This window comes from Oncorhynchus masou, chromosome 10 (genome assembly GCF_036934945.1).
Source record: "Oncorhynchus masou masou isolate Uvic2021 chromosome 10, UVic_Omas_1.1, whole genome shotgun sequence".
Classification (NCBI taxonomy): Eukaryota; Metazoa; Chordata; class Actinopteri; order Salmoniformes; family Salmonidae; genus Oncorhynchus; species Oncorhynchus masou.
Genome location: NC_088221.1, coordinates 39774982 through 39791225, shown reverse-complemented (window position 1 = coordinate 39791225; position 16244 = coordinate 39774982). Strand labels below are relative to the sequence as shown.

At 48.7% G+C, this 16244-nt stretch overlaps 1 protein-coding gene across 7 annotated transcripts in view; it reads left to right on the top strand.

Annotated features, from left to right (window-relative positions):
* Positions 1-15783, top strand: part of LOC135547618 (DNA-binding protein SATB2-like) — a 127765-nt gene extending 111982 nt beyond the window's left edge. For 2 of the 7 annotated variants that reach the window (XM_064976783.1, XM_064976778.1), the window contains 4 exons: positions 837-923; positions 1795-1947; positions 3279-3473; positions 14079-15783. In XM_064976783.1, the coding sequence (XP_064832855.1) occupies positions 837-923; positions 1795-1947; positions 3279-3473; positions 14079-14789 (1146 nt within the window). In that variant the 3' untranslated portion in view covers positions 14790-15783. Of the gene's footprint in view, positions 1-785; positions 924-1794; positions 1948-3278; positions 3474-14078 lie in introns of all 7 variants that reach the window. The other 5 variants (XM_064976776.1, XM_064976781.1, XM_064976779.1 and 2 more) reach the window with 4 other exon arrangements.
* Positions 15784-16244: the final 461 nt, after the last annotated feature.

The following is a 16244-nucleotide window of genomic DNA, read 5'->3' as shown; positions in this document are numbered from 1 at the left end:
TGTCTGTGATGTTAGTATTGGTTGGTGTGTCTGTGATGTTAGTATGGTTGGTGTGTCTGTGATATTAGGGGTGGTGTGTCTGTGATGTTTTTATAGGTTGGTGTCTCTGTGATGTTAGTATTGATGTGTCTGTGATGTTTGTATTGGTTGGTGTGTCTGTGATGTTAGTATTGGTTGGTGTGTCTGATGTTAGTATTGGTTGGTGTGTCTGTGATGTTGTATTGGTGTGTCTGATGTTTGTATTGGTTGGTGTGTCTGTGATGTTAGTACTGGTTGGTGTGTCTGTGATGTTAGTATTGGTTGGTGTGTCTGATGTTAGTATTGTTTGGTGTGTCTGTGATGTTAGTATTGGTTGGTGTGTCTGTGATATTAGGGGTTGTTTGTCTGTGATATTAGGGGTTGTGTGTGTGTGATGTTAGTGTTGGTTGGTGTGTCTGTGATGTTAGTATTGGTTGGTGTGTCTGTGATGTTAGTATGGTTGGTGTGTCTGTGATGTTAGTATTGGTTGGTGTGTCTGTGATATTAGGGGTGGTGTGTCTGTGATGTTTTTATAGGTTGGTGTGTCTGTGATATTAGGTGTGGTGTGTCTGTGTTCTACACCAGAGGGTCTCTCAAGTCAAGGTTAGAAAATGGAAAGGGGATAGTACTAAACACTCTGATCCATCTGTATCTAACCATAGCTTGAGGAAAGGTACTTAAATACATTAAAATACTTTTCATTGATTGTTTCTATGTATGTTGTAGTTGTGGCTGAAGAAGTGGTAATGTGTGTAAACGTTTGACAGGATCTATTTAGACCGACCATCACTAACCATGTCCCATACCACCTCATGCAGAAGGTGTGGGAGAGAGGTCTGGACGAACAGCTCACTCCTGATGCCTGGGCTGCCATCTGGAAAAACAAGACCAAAGCCTCCTCTGTGGTGAGCCGTTTATTCATCCACAATCGCTTTTGACTCGCTCACAGAATATGTACCTCATAAGGAATTACTTTTGGTCAGAAATGGCTGAATTACTTACGTTAAATACTGGCTATGATTTGTTTCGCTTGCATGGTACTGTGGAATCAATGGAGTAGTCCCAAAGTACATGACTGTCGCTACTTCCTGTTGTAAGTACGGTACATGCAGTATATTTTGGTAATTGAGTACTGACTCTGAAGAAAGAGTTCTGTGCCTCTCTTCACATGTTTACACTAAGGAAACAGCCTTTAACCTGTTGTCATAGTAACATGCACTAGAGAGAGGGACACTTGGTTTTGTTATACTTCCCAACCCCACACAGCCTTATAGGACCATCACAGATAACATACTATGATGCCATACCAGGGCAAACACGCATTCTCTCTGTTCGGCATCATCATTATTATGTCTGTACATATTTATCTTGATGCCATAGTTTATACTTGGGAACGCCAGATTACTAGTCTGGACCTGCACAGATAACTTCAAAGTCTTCGAAGAGAACATAATGAGACTAAATACAATGTAATTCAAACATAGATTAGAGTACAAAGGAGAGGAGAGAGAATGACCTAATGACTTTTAATCTGTATACATTCTCCATGTCAGAAACATGTACATCTATGTGTATAATGTGTGTAAAAAAAACAACCGTAAACTGATCATCAACAGATTACCCATCATGCTTAGTTAAATCCTTTGGTCCTTGGTGTGCCAACATGTGGACTGGAGTTGGCAGTGTTACCAACGCAGGCAAACTCTGGATAACTGTTAGATAACTGTTTTCTCTGTGGACTCTCCCTCCTCGGTCCCTATCCCTCCTCCCCTCCAGCCCAAGCCACCAGGCCCCAACCCAGACCTGCCCCTGAAGCTGGAGTCTCTGGTCAACATCACGTCAGGTATCTATGATGAGATCCAGCAGGAGATGAAGAGGGCCAAGGTGTCTCAGGCGCTGTTCGCCAAGGTGGCTGCCAACAAGAGCCAGGTGAGAGGCATGTTTGACCTATGACATTGTTCCTATCCTGCTACAATGTTCCCAATTATTGTGCCATAGTGTGTCCCTCTGCTTGAGGTATAAGTTGCCCTTAACAGCTAGGATCCCATTACACAACTCCAAATGCTAACCTTAACCATTAAGGGAATGGAAACATATCTGGCCCTTGTCAGGTGGTTATGGGTAGTTTCTCTACCTCCTCCTGTCCCTGTGATGTGGGTGGGATGGCCTTCTTCCTAAGGCTGTTGTGTCAGACTGTCAGTTAACTTCCACAGCAGTAGATAAGCAATACCAGACATACAGAGAGACGTACAGACATACAGAGAGACATACAGAGAGACATACAGACAGACAGACAGACAGACAGACAGACAGACAGACAGACAGACAGACAGACAGACAGACAGACAGACAGACTACACAGATAGACACACACATAGACACACACACTACACAGACAGACACACACTACACAGATAGACACACACTACACAGATAGACACACACTACACAGACACAGACACACTACACAGACACACACACACTACACAGACACACACACACTACACAGACACACTACACAGACACACACTACACAGACACACACACACTACACAGACACACACTACACAGACACACACTAAACAGGAAGACACACACTCTCTCGTGAATAGACCTACTCTCTCTCATGCTGTGATCAATCAACTTTTTGTTGCAGTTTGATTCAGTTAGACAGAGTGCATCAAATTAATTCTGACCGCTTTAAGTTTTTCTTGGTTGTTTGTGAGTTGACAGACAGACAGACACACAGACAGACACACTGTTTAGAGCACATGAAGAGATGGTGCTTCAGCATGTGAGTCAGTGAGAATGGATATCTACAGCAGTGACACTGTTGTGTGTGTGTGTGTCTACGTGTGTGTGTGCGTGCGTGTGTTTGTGCCAGCATGGCAGGTTGTGTGGTGATCAAGCTGTGTCTCCCAGGTTCAGGGGTTGGGAGGTCCGGGGGTCCGGGGCTGGCTGGGCAAGGCTGGGCTGGGGGTCATGGCTCACTGCACCCATCTGCTGCAGCTGAGAGGAGAGAGGGATGATGAGAGAGGTGGAGACCTGATCAGGTTATTAACACTGCATGCTGGTAGAGTCTGGATGCACACAACAGCTGGTGTCAGACTGGCCCATTCTAGCAGAGATAATCAAATCTTCTCCTTCTCTCCCTCCCTCCCTCCCTCCCTCCCTCCCTCCCTCCCTCCCTCCCTCCCTCCCTCCCTCCCTCCCTCCCTCCCTCCCACCTCCCTCCCTCCCTCCCTACCTCCCTATCTCAGGGCTGGCTGTGTGAGTTGCTGCGGTGGAAGGAGAACCCTAGCCCAGAGAACCGTACTCTGTGGGAGAACCTGTGTACCATCCGGAGGTTCTTGACCCTGTCCCAGACAGAGAGGGACATGGTGTATGAAGAGGAGTCAAGGCACCACCACAGTGAGAGAGTCCACACTGTACTACACCTGCCCCAAGACCCACAGGTGAGACCAGTCCATCTAGGATCAGATGAACCTAGCCTGCATACTAACCTTAGTGCTATGGATCAGATGAACCTAGCCTGCATACTAACCTTAGTGCTATGGATCAGATGAACCTAGCCTGCATACTAACCTTAGTGCTATGGATCAGATGAACCTAGCCTGCATACTAACCTTAGTGCTATGGATCAGATGAACCTAGCCTGCATACTAACCTTAGTGCTATGGATCAGATGAACCTAGCCTGCATACTAACCTTAGTGCTATGGATCAGATGAACCTAGCCTGCATACTAACCTTAGTGCTATGGATCAGATGAACCTAGCCTGCATACTAACCTTAGTGCTATGGATCAGATGAACCTAGCCTGCATACTAACCTTAGTGCTATGGATCAGATGAACCTAGCCTGCATAACCTTAACCTTAGTGCTATGGATCAGATGAACCTAGCCTGCATTACTAATCAGATGAACCTAGTGCTATGGATGGATCAGATGAACCTAGCCTGCATACTAACCTTAGTGCTATGGATCAGATGAACCTAGCCTGCATACTAACCTTAGTGCTATGGATCAGATGAACCTAGCCTGCATACTAACCTTAGTGCTATGGATCAGATGAACCTAGCCTGCATACTAACCTTAGTGCTATGGATCAGATGAACCTAGCCTGCATACTAACCTTAGTGCTATGGATCAGATGAACCTAGCCTGCATACTAACCTTAGTGCTATGGATCAGATGAACCTAGCCTGCATACTAACCTTAGTGCTATGGATCAGATGAACCTAGCCTGCATACTAACCTTAGTGCTATGGATCAGATGAACCTAGCCTGCATACTAACCTTAGTGCTATGGATCAGATGAACCTAGCCTGCATACTAACCTTAGTGCTATGGATCAGATGAACCTAGCCTGCATACTAACCTTAGTGCTATGGATCAGATGAACCTAGCCTTAGTGCATGGACTAACCTTAGTGCTATGGATCAGATGAACCTAGCCTGCATACTAACCTTAGTGCTATGGATCAGATGAACCTAGCCTGCATACTAACCTTAGTGCTATGGATCAGATGAACCTAGCCTGCATACTAACCTTAGTGCTATGGATCAGATGAACCTAGCCTGCATACTAACCTTAGTGCTATGGATCAGATGAACCTAGCCTGCATACTAACCTTAGTGCTATGGATCAGATGAACCTAGCCTGCATACTAACCTTAGTGCTATGGGCCTGCACAGTCCATCTCTATGTGAGTACAGATTTTTATACAGCATAGCACTATTTATTTTTATTAAAACAATTTAAAATAAGAAATTATTTGAGCAGGAAAGATAATACAATCGATACATATGAGACAACATCAATGTGGGGTAGAGAACAGAGACCCCAGTCACGTATTCATAACAACAGGGATCCACAAATAATGATCCATACCAAAAAGATGTTTAGACACCTATGCATATAGCATCATACACAGAGGTACAGTAGTCCAGCCTTGCTGATTAAATTGACTTTCTCCAATGCCAGCCAGGGTCATTATTGGATGGAATACCTTTCCACCTCCTTCTGTCCTTGTGATGTGGCTGGGGTCCGTCAGAGGTCATGACCCTCTTCCCCAGGCTGTTGTATCAGACCGTCAGTGTATATCTGCACCAAATACCAACCTGGGGAAGAACTGATCGACACTGGAGATCTCTCATACTGCTGGGAAATTACATGTGATACATGTCCTGCATATCTCTCAACCCCACCCTTAACCCCCCCTTCAACCCCACCCTTAACTCCCCCTTCAACCCACCCTTAACTCCCCCTTCAACCCCCCATTCAACCCCACCCTTAACTCTCCCTTCAACCCCACTCTTAACCCCCCTTCAACCCCCCTTAACTCCCCCTTCAACCCACCCTTAACTCCCCCTTCAACCCCACCCTTAACCCCCCTTCAACCCCACCCTTAACTCCCCCTTCAACCCCCCTTCAACCCCACCCTTAACCCCCCTTCAACCCCACCCTTAACTCCCCCTTCAACCCCACCCTTAACCCCCCTTCAACCCCCCTTCAACCCCTCCTTCAACCCCACCCTTAACCCCCCTTCAACCCCCCTTCAACCCCCCTTCAAACCACCCTTCAACCCCACCCTTACTCCCCCTTCAACCCCACCCTTCAACCCCCCTTCAAACCACCCTTAACTTCCCCTTCAACCCCACCCTTAACTCCCCCTTCAACCCCACCCCTAACCACACCCCTCATCCCCAGCCTCAACCCCCCTCAACCCCACCCCACCCAACCCCCCTCCCCCACCCTTATCCCCACCCTTCAACCCCACCCTTAAACGCCCCTTCATCCCACCCTTAACCCCCCTTCCATCCCACCCTTACCCCCCCTCAAACCCCCCTCAACCCCACCTCAACCAAACCCCACCCCTCAAACCCACCCTAACCCCAACCCCTCAACCCCTCAACCCCACCCTAACCCTAACCCCCACCCCTCAACCCCACCCCTTAACCGCACCCTTAACCCCCACCCCTCAACCTCACCCCTCAACCCCTTAACCACCCACCCCACCCCTCAATCTCACACCTTAACCGCACCCTTAACCCCCACCCTAACCCCCACCCTAACCCCTTAACCCCCACCCCTCAACACCACCCTAACCCCCAACACCACCCTAACTCCCACTGTCAACCCTCAACCCTCAAACCCACCCTAACCCCCACCATCACCCCCACCCCCACCCCTCAATCTCACACCTTAACCACACCCTCAACCCCACCCTAACCCCCACCCCTCAAACCCACCCTAACCCCCATCGTCAACCCCACCCTAACCCCGCCGTCAACCCTCAACCCCACCCTAACCCCCACCGTCAACCCCACCGTCAACCCTCAACAAACACTGTTTAGAGCACATGAAGAAATGGTCTTGCAGATTAAATGGACTTTCTCCAATGCCAGCCAGGGTCGTTATTGGATGGAAATCACTGAGGACACACATGCATTATGCATTAAAACTGAACACACACACACACACACACACACACACACACACACACACACACACACACACACACACACACACACACACACACACACACACACACAGTATTATCAGGATTACCATGTGGACGAAGGTACGAAGGCCAGGTTTCTCTCCCCCCCATTCCTCCTCTCATTTTGATTGATTTATTCTTAGTTATAATTCATATTTCACAGTAATAACTACAATATTGAACGGGGGATACCTGGTCAGTTGTACAACTGAATGTCTTCAACTGAAATGTGTCTTCCACATTTAACCCAACCCCTCTGAATCAGAGGGTAGAATGCAGATGTTCCCACCTTGCCATCTCAGGGATTCAAACCAGTGACCTTTTGCTTAATGGCCCAATGTACTTAACCGCTAGGCTACCTGCCTCTCCAGTGACCATAACATAAATGAACATGTTAATATCATATAAAGATATTATCAGTGAGGATCCAGTCATCTCCACAGGGGAGTAAACACTGTTGTTGTATTGTGTTGTGGGGAGGAAATACCCCATTAGGAGGGGGCAAGGGGACAGGGGGAAGGATGGGGACACACCCAGACACGTCAATTGTCAAGGTGAGACTACCCACCCACAGTGTGTCTATATCACTATGAGACATCCAACACAGAACACGTGACCCACTCTACCAAACACACACACACACACACACACACACACACACACACACACACACACACACACACACACACACACACACACACACACACACACACACACACACACACACACACACACCAAATACCTGTCACACACACAGACCCACACACACTGCTAACAGCTCCAGTCACTTACTCACACACCCACACACACACACACAAATACACTCACTGTACACTATACACACACATACACTCACTGTACACTATAGACACACAAATACACTCACTGTACACTATACACACACAAATACCACATACAACTCATCACACACAAATACCACCCCACTATAGACACCACATTATGTGAATACTATTCACCCCCACACACCCCAAGACACCCACACGCAACCACACGCAACCCCACACACCCCCAGACAACCCCACGCAACCCCACGCAACACCACAAAAACCCCAGACAACCCCACACAACCCCACACAACCCCACACAACCCCACACAACCCCACACAACCACACACAAACCCACACACCACCAGACAACCCCAGACAACCACAAAAACCCCAGACAACCCCACGCAACCCCACACACCCCCACACAACCAAATACAACCACACACAAACCCACACACCACCAGACAACCCCAGACAACCACACACAACCCCAGACAACCACACACAACCCCAGACAACCCCACACAACCCCACGCAACCCCACAGACCCCCACACAACCAAATACAACCACACACAAACCCACACACCACCAGACAACCCCAGACAACCACACACAACCCCAGACAACCACACACAACCCCAGACAACCACACACAACCCCAGACAACCACACACAACCCCAGACAACCACACACAACCCCAGACAACCACACACAACCCCAGACAACCACACACAACCACATACAACCCCACACACCCCCACACAACCAAATACAACCACACACAAACCCACACACCACCAGACAACCCCACACACCACCACACAACCCCACACACCACCACACAACCACATACAACCACACACAACCGCTGACCAAAAACAAAAGGACTGAAGGGTAATGAATTCTGAATTTACCACTGCACTCTAACATTTTAATTATGATCATGTCTGATCATGGCTGGTCGGATGTCTGATCATGGCTGGTTGGGTATCTGATCATGGCTGGTCGGATGTCTGATCATGGCTGGTCGGATGTCTGTTCATGGCTGGTCGGATGTCTGATCATGGCTGGTCAGATGTATCTGATCATGGCTGGTCAGATGTCTGATCATGGCTGGTCAGATGTCTGATCATGGCTGGTCAGATGTCTGATCATGGCTGGTTGGGTATCTGATCATGGCTGGTCAGATGTCTGATCATGGCTGGTCAGATGTCTGATCATGGCTGGTCAGATGTCTGATCATGGCTGGTCATGGCTGGTTGGGTATCTGATCATGGCTGGTCGGATGTCTGATCATGGCTGGTTGGGTATCTGATCATGGCTGGTCATGGCTGGTTGGGTATCTGATCATGGCTGGTCGGATGTCTGATCATGGCTGGTCAGATGTCTGATCATGGCTGGTCAGATGTCTGATCATGGCTGGTCAGATGTCTGATCATGGCTGGTCATGGCTGGTTGGGTATCTGATCATGGCTGGTCGGATGTCTGATCATGGCTGGTCGGATGTCTGATCATGGCTGGTCAGATGTCTGATCATGGCTGGTCGGGTATCTGAGCATGGCTGGTCAGGTGTCTGATCATGGCTGGTCAGATGTCTGATCATGGCTTGTTGGGTATGTGAGCATGGCTGGTCAGATGTCTGATCATGGCTGGTTGGGTATCTGATCATGGCTGGTTGGGTATCTGATCATGGCTGGTCGGGTATCTGATCATGGCTGGTCAGATGTCTGATCATGGCTGGTCAGATGTCTGATCATGGCTGGTTGGGTATCTGATCATGGCTGGTCAGATGTCTGATCATGGCTGGTTGGGTATCTGATCATGGCTGGTCAGATGTCTGATCATGGCTGGTTGGGTATCTGATCATGGCTGGTCATGGCTGGTATCTGATCATGGCTGGTCAGATGTCTGATCATGGCTGGTTGGGTATCTGATCATGGCTGGTCATGGCTGGTTGGGTATCTGATCATGGCTGGTCAGATGTCTGATCATGGCTGGTCAGATGTCTGATCATGGCTGGTTGGGTATCTGATCATGGCTGGTCATGGCTGGTTGGGTATCTGATCATGGCTGGTCATGGCTGGTTGGGTCTGATCATGGCTGGTTGGGTATCTGATCATGGCTGGTCATGGCTGGTTGGGTATCTGAGCATGGCTGGTCATGGCTGGTTGGGTATCTGATCATGGCTGGTCATGGCTGGTTGGGTATCTGATCATGGCTGGTCAGATGTCTGATCATGGCTGGTCATCTGATCATGGCTGGTCATGGCTGGTTGGGTATCTGATCATGGCTGGTCAGATGTCTGATCATGGCTGGTCAGATGTCTGATCATGGCTGGTTGGGTATCTGATCATGGCTGGTCATGGCTGGTTGGGTATCTGATCATGGCTGGTCATGGCTGGTTGGGTATCTGATCATGGCTGGTCATGGCTGGTTGGGTATCTGAGCATGGCTGGTCGGATGTCTGATCATGGCTGGTCGGGTATCTGATCATGGCTGGTCGGGTATGTGAGCATGGCTGGTCAGATGTCTGATCATGGCTGGTTGGGTATCTGATCATGGCTGGTTGGGTATCTGATCATGGCTGGTTGGGTATCTGATCATGGCTGGTTGGGTATCTGATCATGGCTGGTTGGGTATCTGATCATGGCTGGTTGGGTATCTGATCATGGCTGGTCATGGCTGGTTGGGTATCTGATCATGGCTGGTTGGGTATCTGATCATGGCTGGTCATGGCTGGTTGGGTATCTGAGCATGGCTGATCAGGGTGAGTATGACTATCTGGGTGTGTACAGTATGTCAGCCTTTTTATACGTTTACATTGTAGTCAACTTACAGGAACAATTAGAGTTAGGTGCTTTTCTCAAGGGCACATCAACAGCTTTTTCCCCGAGTCGGCTCAATTCAAACCAGCGATCTTTCAGTTACTGGACCTACGGTCAGGCTCCCTGCCGCCCCATATCTACAGTACCATGTGACATGTACTGTTTGTGCTTGTCCATTAGATCTACAGGTGTGTGTGTGTGTGTGTGTCTGTGTGTGTGTGTGTCTGTGTGTCTGTGTGTGTGTCTGTGTGTCTGTGTGTGTGTGTGTGTGTGTGTGTGTGTGTGTGTGTGTGTGTGTGTGTGTGTGTGTGTGTGTGTGTGTGTGTGTGTGTGTGCGTGCGTGCGTGCGTGTGTGCGTGCTATGATGATGCTGGCTTTCCTCCCAGCAGTACACACTCTGCTGCCCTGCTTATACCTCCATGTGTTGAGCAGTAAGTGCATCCCTCTGCTAATTTGGCAGGCCCTGCCCTTATGAATAATTTCTCTATTGTTTTTGCTAAATTGAATTCTGCTGGGTAGTGGGTACTGTGTGCTGCCTGCACCTTGGATTGAGACCCCACGAGTGCTGGACTAGATAGTGAGCTGGCAACAAGCCCCTTTCTTTCTACACACATAAACTCTCACATACACACACACACACAGACACACACACACACAGACACACACACAGACACACACACAGACACACACCCTGACACACAGACACACACACACACACACACACACACACAGACACACACAGACACACACAGAAACACACAGACACACACACACACGATTCTTTCTGCTGCCCCCCTCTGTCTCGTTATGTCGTTTCATTCATCTACACATGCTAACACTTTTATAAACCTATTGCTTCCTCTGATGGTCTAATTGTCAGTTTGAGGGTCTGAGTTCAGCTCTGCTGGGTAAACCACAGCCAGCTTAATGCTTTAACTACAGATAAGTGGAAGGATTTCCACACACACACGTGTAGCTACATCGTACATGATTTCAGTTACTGTGCAAGTACTATAAAACAACTCAGTATTCAAGTCACACACCTATGCAAGAAAGACAGGCTCAGTCCCACACACACACACAAGCCCACACACAAGCCCCCCCCCCCCACACACACACACACACACACACACACACTGCCTCATCCACTCCCCAGGCCCGGTGACACAGGAGAGAGAGGGAGAAGAAAAAGCATACTGATTAACAGGAAAGGTGAAAGGTGAAGTCATGCAGAAAGTCAACAGAAAACATATTTTCTGTCATTACATATTTATTTGTGTGTTAATGGTGTCTCCGGTGGCAGAAAACTGTCCCATGCAGCATCAACACACAGCCACACACACACAGTGAAACACACACACCACCCGTGGTCTGCCCGTGGCCCCAGGAGAACAAGCCCTCATTAAGGCTTTCCTCTGAATATTTAATGTAGTATAATTATTTAATAGCTCTGCATCTCTGTAATTCGCCTTGATTTGTGTTAAAAAAGGAAACCTTTTTCTTTAATGCAATGAACTTACAAGAAGCTTCCGAGTGGCGCAGCGGTCTAAGGCACTGCATCTCAGTGCTAGAGGCGTCACTACAGACCCTGGTTCGATTCCAGGCTGTAAATAACTAAAATACAGCATTCCCTGGTCGCAACTGAAAGACGGAAAAAAAACAAGAGAGAAATTGGAAGAATATCGAATTATGCCACGCGGAGAACAACTTCCATCCAGAGTTCACAGTACCGTGTAGCTGGAAAGTGACGGATGTTTACAGTATCCTAACGGAGAGGTTGGTGGAGGGGTAGAGGCTCAGCTGGCAGGATGAAGGGGTAGAGGGTACAGAAATTGATGGATTGGAGGGGTAGCGGCTTAACTGGAAGGGTGAAATGATACAGGACAGAGGGGAGGGAAGGGGTTTCATCGCTTAGCAGGATTGGGGGTTGGAGTCATGTTGGCTTGGCACTGACTCTCTTCATGAGAGAATGGTGGTTGGGCTGACTGGTGGTTCCTTAATCCAGAGCCCATACCCCTCGTGTGTTTGGCTAGGCTCTCTCCTGTTGCCACAGATATCATCATTAGTGCATGAAGGAGACCAGGCCTCTGTGTCTGTGAATCAGTCTGTGAGATGAGTAAAGAAATGACTGTCTGGTATCTATTTGTGAGTGTGTGTTTGTTCCTGGTTGTGGAAGAGGGAAGAGCTTCTATCTCCCCAATGTTTCACTATCAATTTAGATATTAAGTGTTTCAATATCTCTATGGGGGGGTTGCGAGGTTGTGAAGAGTGTGTGGTCCAACCTACACGCTTCCTGTCAATCACCCAACCTACAATCTTACTGTAAATCACCCAACCTACACTCTTCCTGTAAATCACCCAACCTACACTCTTCCTGTAAATCACCCAACCTACACTCTTCCTGTAAATCACCCAACCTACACTCTTCCTGTAAATCACCCAACCTACAATCTTACTGTAAATCACCCAACCTACACTCTTCCTGTAAATCATCCAACCTACAATCTTACTGTAAATCACCCAACCTACACTCTTCCTGTAAATCACCCAACCTACACTCTTCCTGTAAATCACCCCTAACCTAAATCACTCTTCCTGTAAATCACCCAACCCACAAATCTTCCTGTAAATCACCCAACCTACAAAATCACCCAACCTACACTCTTACTGTAAATCACCCAACCTACACTACAAATCACCCAACCTACACTCTTCCACCCAACCTACACTCTTCCTGTAAATCACCCAACCTACAATCTTCCTGTAAATCACCCAACCTGTAAATCATCACTCTTACTGTAAATCACCCAACCTACACTCTTCCTGTAAATCACCCAACCTACAATCTTACTCTTCTTCCTGTAAATCATCCAACCTACACTCTTCCTGTAAATCACACAACCCACACTCTTACTGTAAATCACCCAACCTACACTCTTACTGTAAATCACCCAACCTACACTCTTCCTGTAAATCACCCAACCTACACTATTCCTGTAAATCACCCAACCCACACTCTTCCTGTAAATCGCTACCCTCAAACAGCCCCCACATGTGAAATCTGAACAATTTGATGGTCTGGCTTGCCCTCAATATTATTTAAGTAATACCCTGTTATTATTGAGGGAGAGAGAAAAGAGAATGGCTATTATCTTTATGTGGGTCCTTTAATTTTAATGCACCACATATTTCTAGTTTAGAGTTCCAGAGCAGAGTCACAGTGACTGAGCAGGGGCCCGGGTTGGGAAACCAGCGGGACAGAGCTACAGTATGTAGTAGCATCCTGGCTCTCTGACACTCCTCTACCATCTCACAAGACAACTGGACCACAACACTGTCTCTAATCCCACTGACTCCCCTGGTCTGGCTGTAATCACCTCTCACCTTTACTAACCTTGACTCTGTCTCACCCACCCTCCTTGACCTCTCCTCTGCTCCTCTTCTCACCCCTACGCCCCCTCACTCTTCTTCTTTACTGTCTTCCCCCAGTCTACCACCTAATCCTTCCTCTAGTGCCCATCTCCCCCAGTGTTGTTAATGATCAGTGGGTATTTGCGTAACTCCAACCAGAGAGGAGACTGGAGACACGTCCCTCTCTACCTCAGCGGGTTATGTTCTGGCCCTGTCTGGTTAAACAGTGATGACGGTCCGTGATTGATGGCAGAGAAGGTGGTTGTAGTTTTACTACGTGCTAAACTTACATCCAGGTCATAGGTCAAAGGTAGCTATAATATTGTCCACCTACGATGGTATCTAAGCTATGAAGCACTGACTGGCTCTGTCCTGGCCTCAGCCAATGAGCACCGCTGTTAAACATGGCTCAGCCAATGGGCATCGCTGTTGTTACCTAGTTGAACTTGTTGTTGAAAGACCTCTGACATGTGGAATGGCTGTCTACTCTGTAGCTTTGATGAGGGGTCACTGATCCCCACTAATCAGTTGTACTGTTTTTCTCACCAGGCACTGCACAGGCAACTCCCACAGCCCCTGAAGCACCACTCCCCCATGCGCGAGGACCCCGTGCCCGCCCAGGGTAACGAGGAAGGGTCACAGAACGTTGAAAGAGGTGGTGGAGGGGGTGGCTGCACGGGCAGCCCAGGAGTCGGTGGTTGCATGGTCGTTAAGAAGCCTCGGTCGCGCACTAAGATCTCTCTAGAAGCCCTGGGCATCCTGCAGAGCTTCATCCAAGACGTGGGTCTGTACCCCGACCAGGAAGCCATCCATACCCTGTCAGCCCAGCTGGACCTGCCCAAACACACCATCATCAAGTTCTTCCAGAACCAGCGCTACCATGTCAAGCACCACGGCCGGCTGAAGGAGCTGGGGGAGGGGGCTGGCGGTGTGGACGTCAGCGAATACAGAGACGAGGAGCTCCTCTCCAGCTCAGAGGACCCTGAGTCCAGTGAGGATGGTCACGAGGAGATGTACCCCACTACTGAGAGGGAAGGAGGGGAGAGAGAGAGCAACGCAGCAGGGTCAGCCTCTTCCCTGGCCCCAGCCCCAGGCCAGTCTTCAGGGACCAGTATGGGAGCCATGGAGGAGAGCAAGGACAAGGGGCATTCTCATGGTCTGGGTGGGGGCCGAACCAGCTCCCTTCCCCCTAGTAGCTCCTCATCCAGTCCCAGAGAACAGGCTGACTTCCAGAGATAGAGACCCAGAGACTAGATGAGACACTGGAAGAGATGGGCGGAGACATGAGAGACATGAGAGACATGAGAGACACGAGAGAGAGAGAGACACAAGAGAGAGAGAGACGAGGGGGGAAGGGATTGGGAACAAAACACTGGGAGAGGGGAAGAGAGGCATAGATGAGACAATGAGAGACTCACTGACACACACACACACACACAAATATAAACAGACAGAAGCGATCCTAAGGAGGGCTCGTCAAAGAGGGATTTCAGTGAAAATACAATTTGTTACCTCAGCAACAGGGATATGCCATGAAAGAGCAGCCATGTGGAACAGTTAGAATAGTATGTTCACTGAACCAATAGACAGAGAGAAAACCAAACACACACATCTCACCCCTGTCCACAAGAGGAACTCGCCACATCAACACCACTCTTGAATTGAGCCAATCCCAAAATTCAGCTTTACCCAAGAGGGCCGGCTCGCATCTGCTCTGTCCAATGACTACTCTCCCTAATGTCTCAACCACACCCACATGCTGAGCACTTGTCCTGATTTCGATGTTGGGTCTTGAGTCAGGCCCCTAACTGACACTCATAGACTGAATACTGGGGGCCTGCTCAGACCTCCTTCCTCCTATGGTCCCTCAGCTCCAGATCTACAGCACATAACTGGCTGCTGTAGCTGTCCTCCAACTCCTCCCCCTCTCCGCCCCTCTAGTCATTCCAGTCTTTGGTCTTTGACACCGTTGGCAGTTTGAGTGGGTGGTTGGACAGCGGATGGGTGTTGGGTGGAGGTAGGAACAGTGGTATGGGGGGAATTCACCAATGATAGACACATATGGTTTAAGTCCAGAATGGAAGCTTATAGTATTTAAAAAAAAGTTGGAATCGCCCCTCCCATCCAGCTCCTGTTGCCAAACCTCTATGGTGCAACAACATCCCTATGCGATGGACCAGACCATCCCCCTAACCCCCTGCCCCCTACCCACTACCCCTAACCCCTGCCCCCTACCCCCTACCCCCTACACTCTAAATATGGTTAATTCTCTCTATCACTGTACAGCAATTATTACACACTAACCTAGTGTGTATGGCCACTGAGGTTTATGAGGAAACTACTAGCTGAACATATCATGGTTTAGGACATAAAAGAGGACAGCCTTGTGAGGACAATGAGGACCCAGTGGTGTACAAGGACACTTCAGGATAACAGTTACTCTGGTCTGTCCTCTGTCCCCCCTGCATACCCAACCTCTCCCTATGTGGAGAGAAACCGGGAGGGACACAACAGAATGGAGATTCAGCAATCAATCAATCAGCCACTTTCTGTGCGCTAGCCCACCACTTCACTCTTCCTCTCTCTTTCCCCCCATCCCTCGTTCCCTTCCTCATTCTCTCTCTCTATAATTGGTGCCCACAGTGTCCCCTTCCACCACACCTACCCACATGTAACTTCTCCACCATATTTATT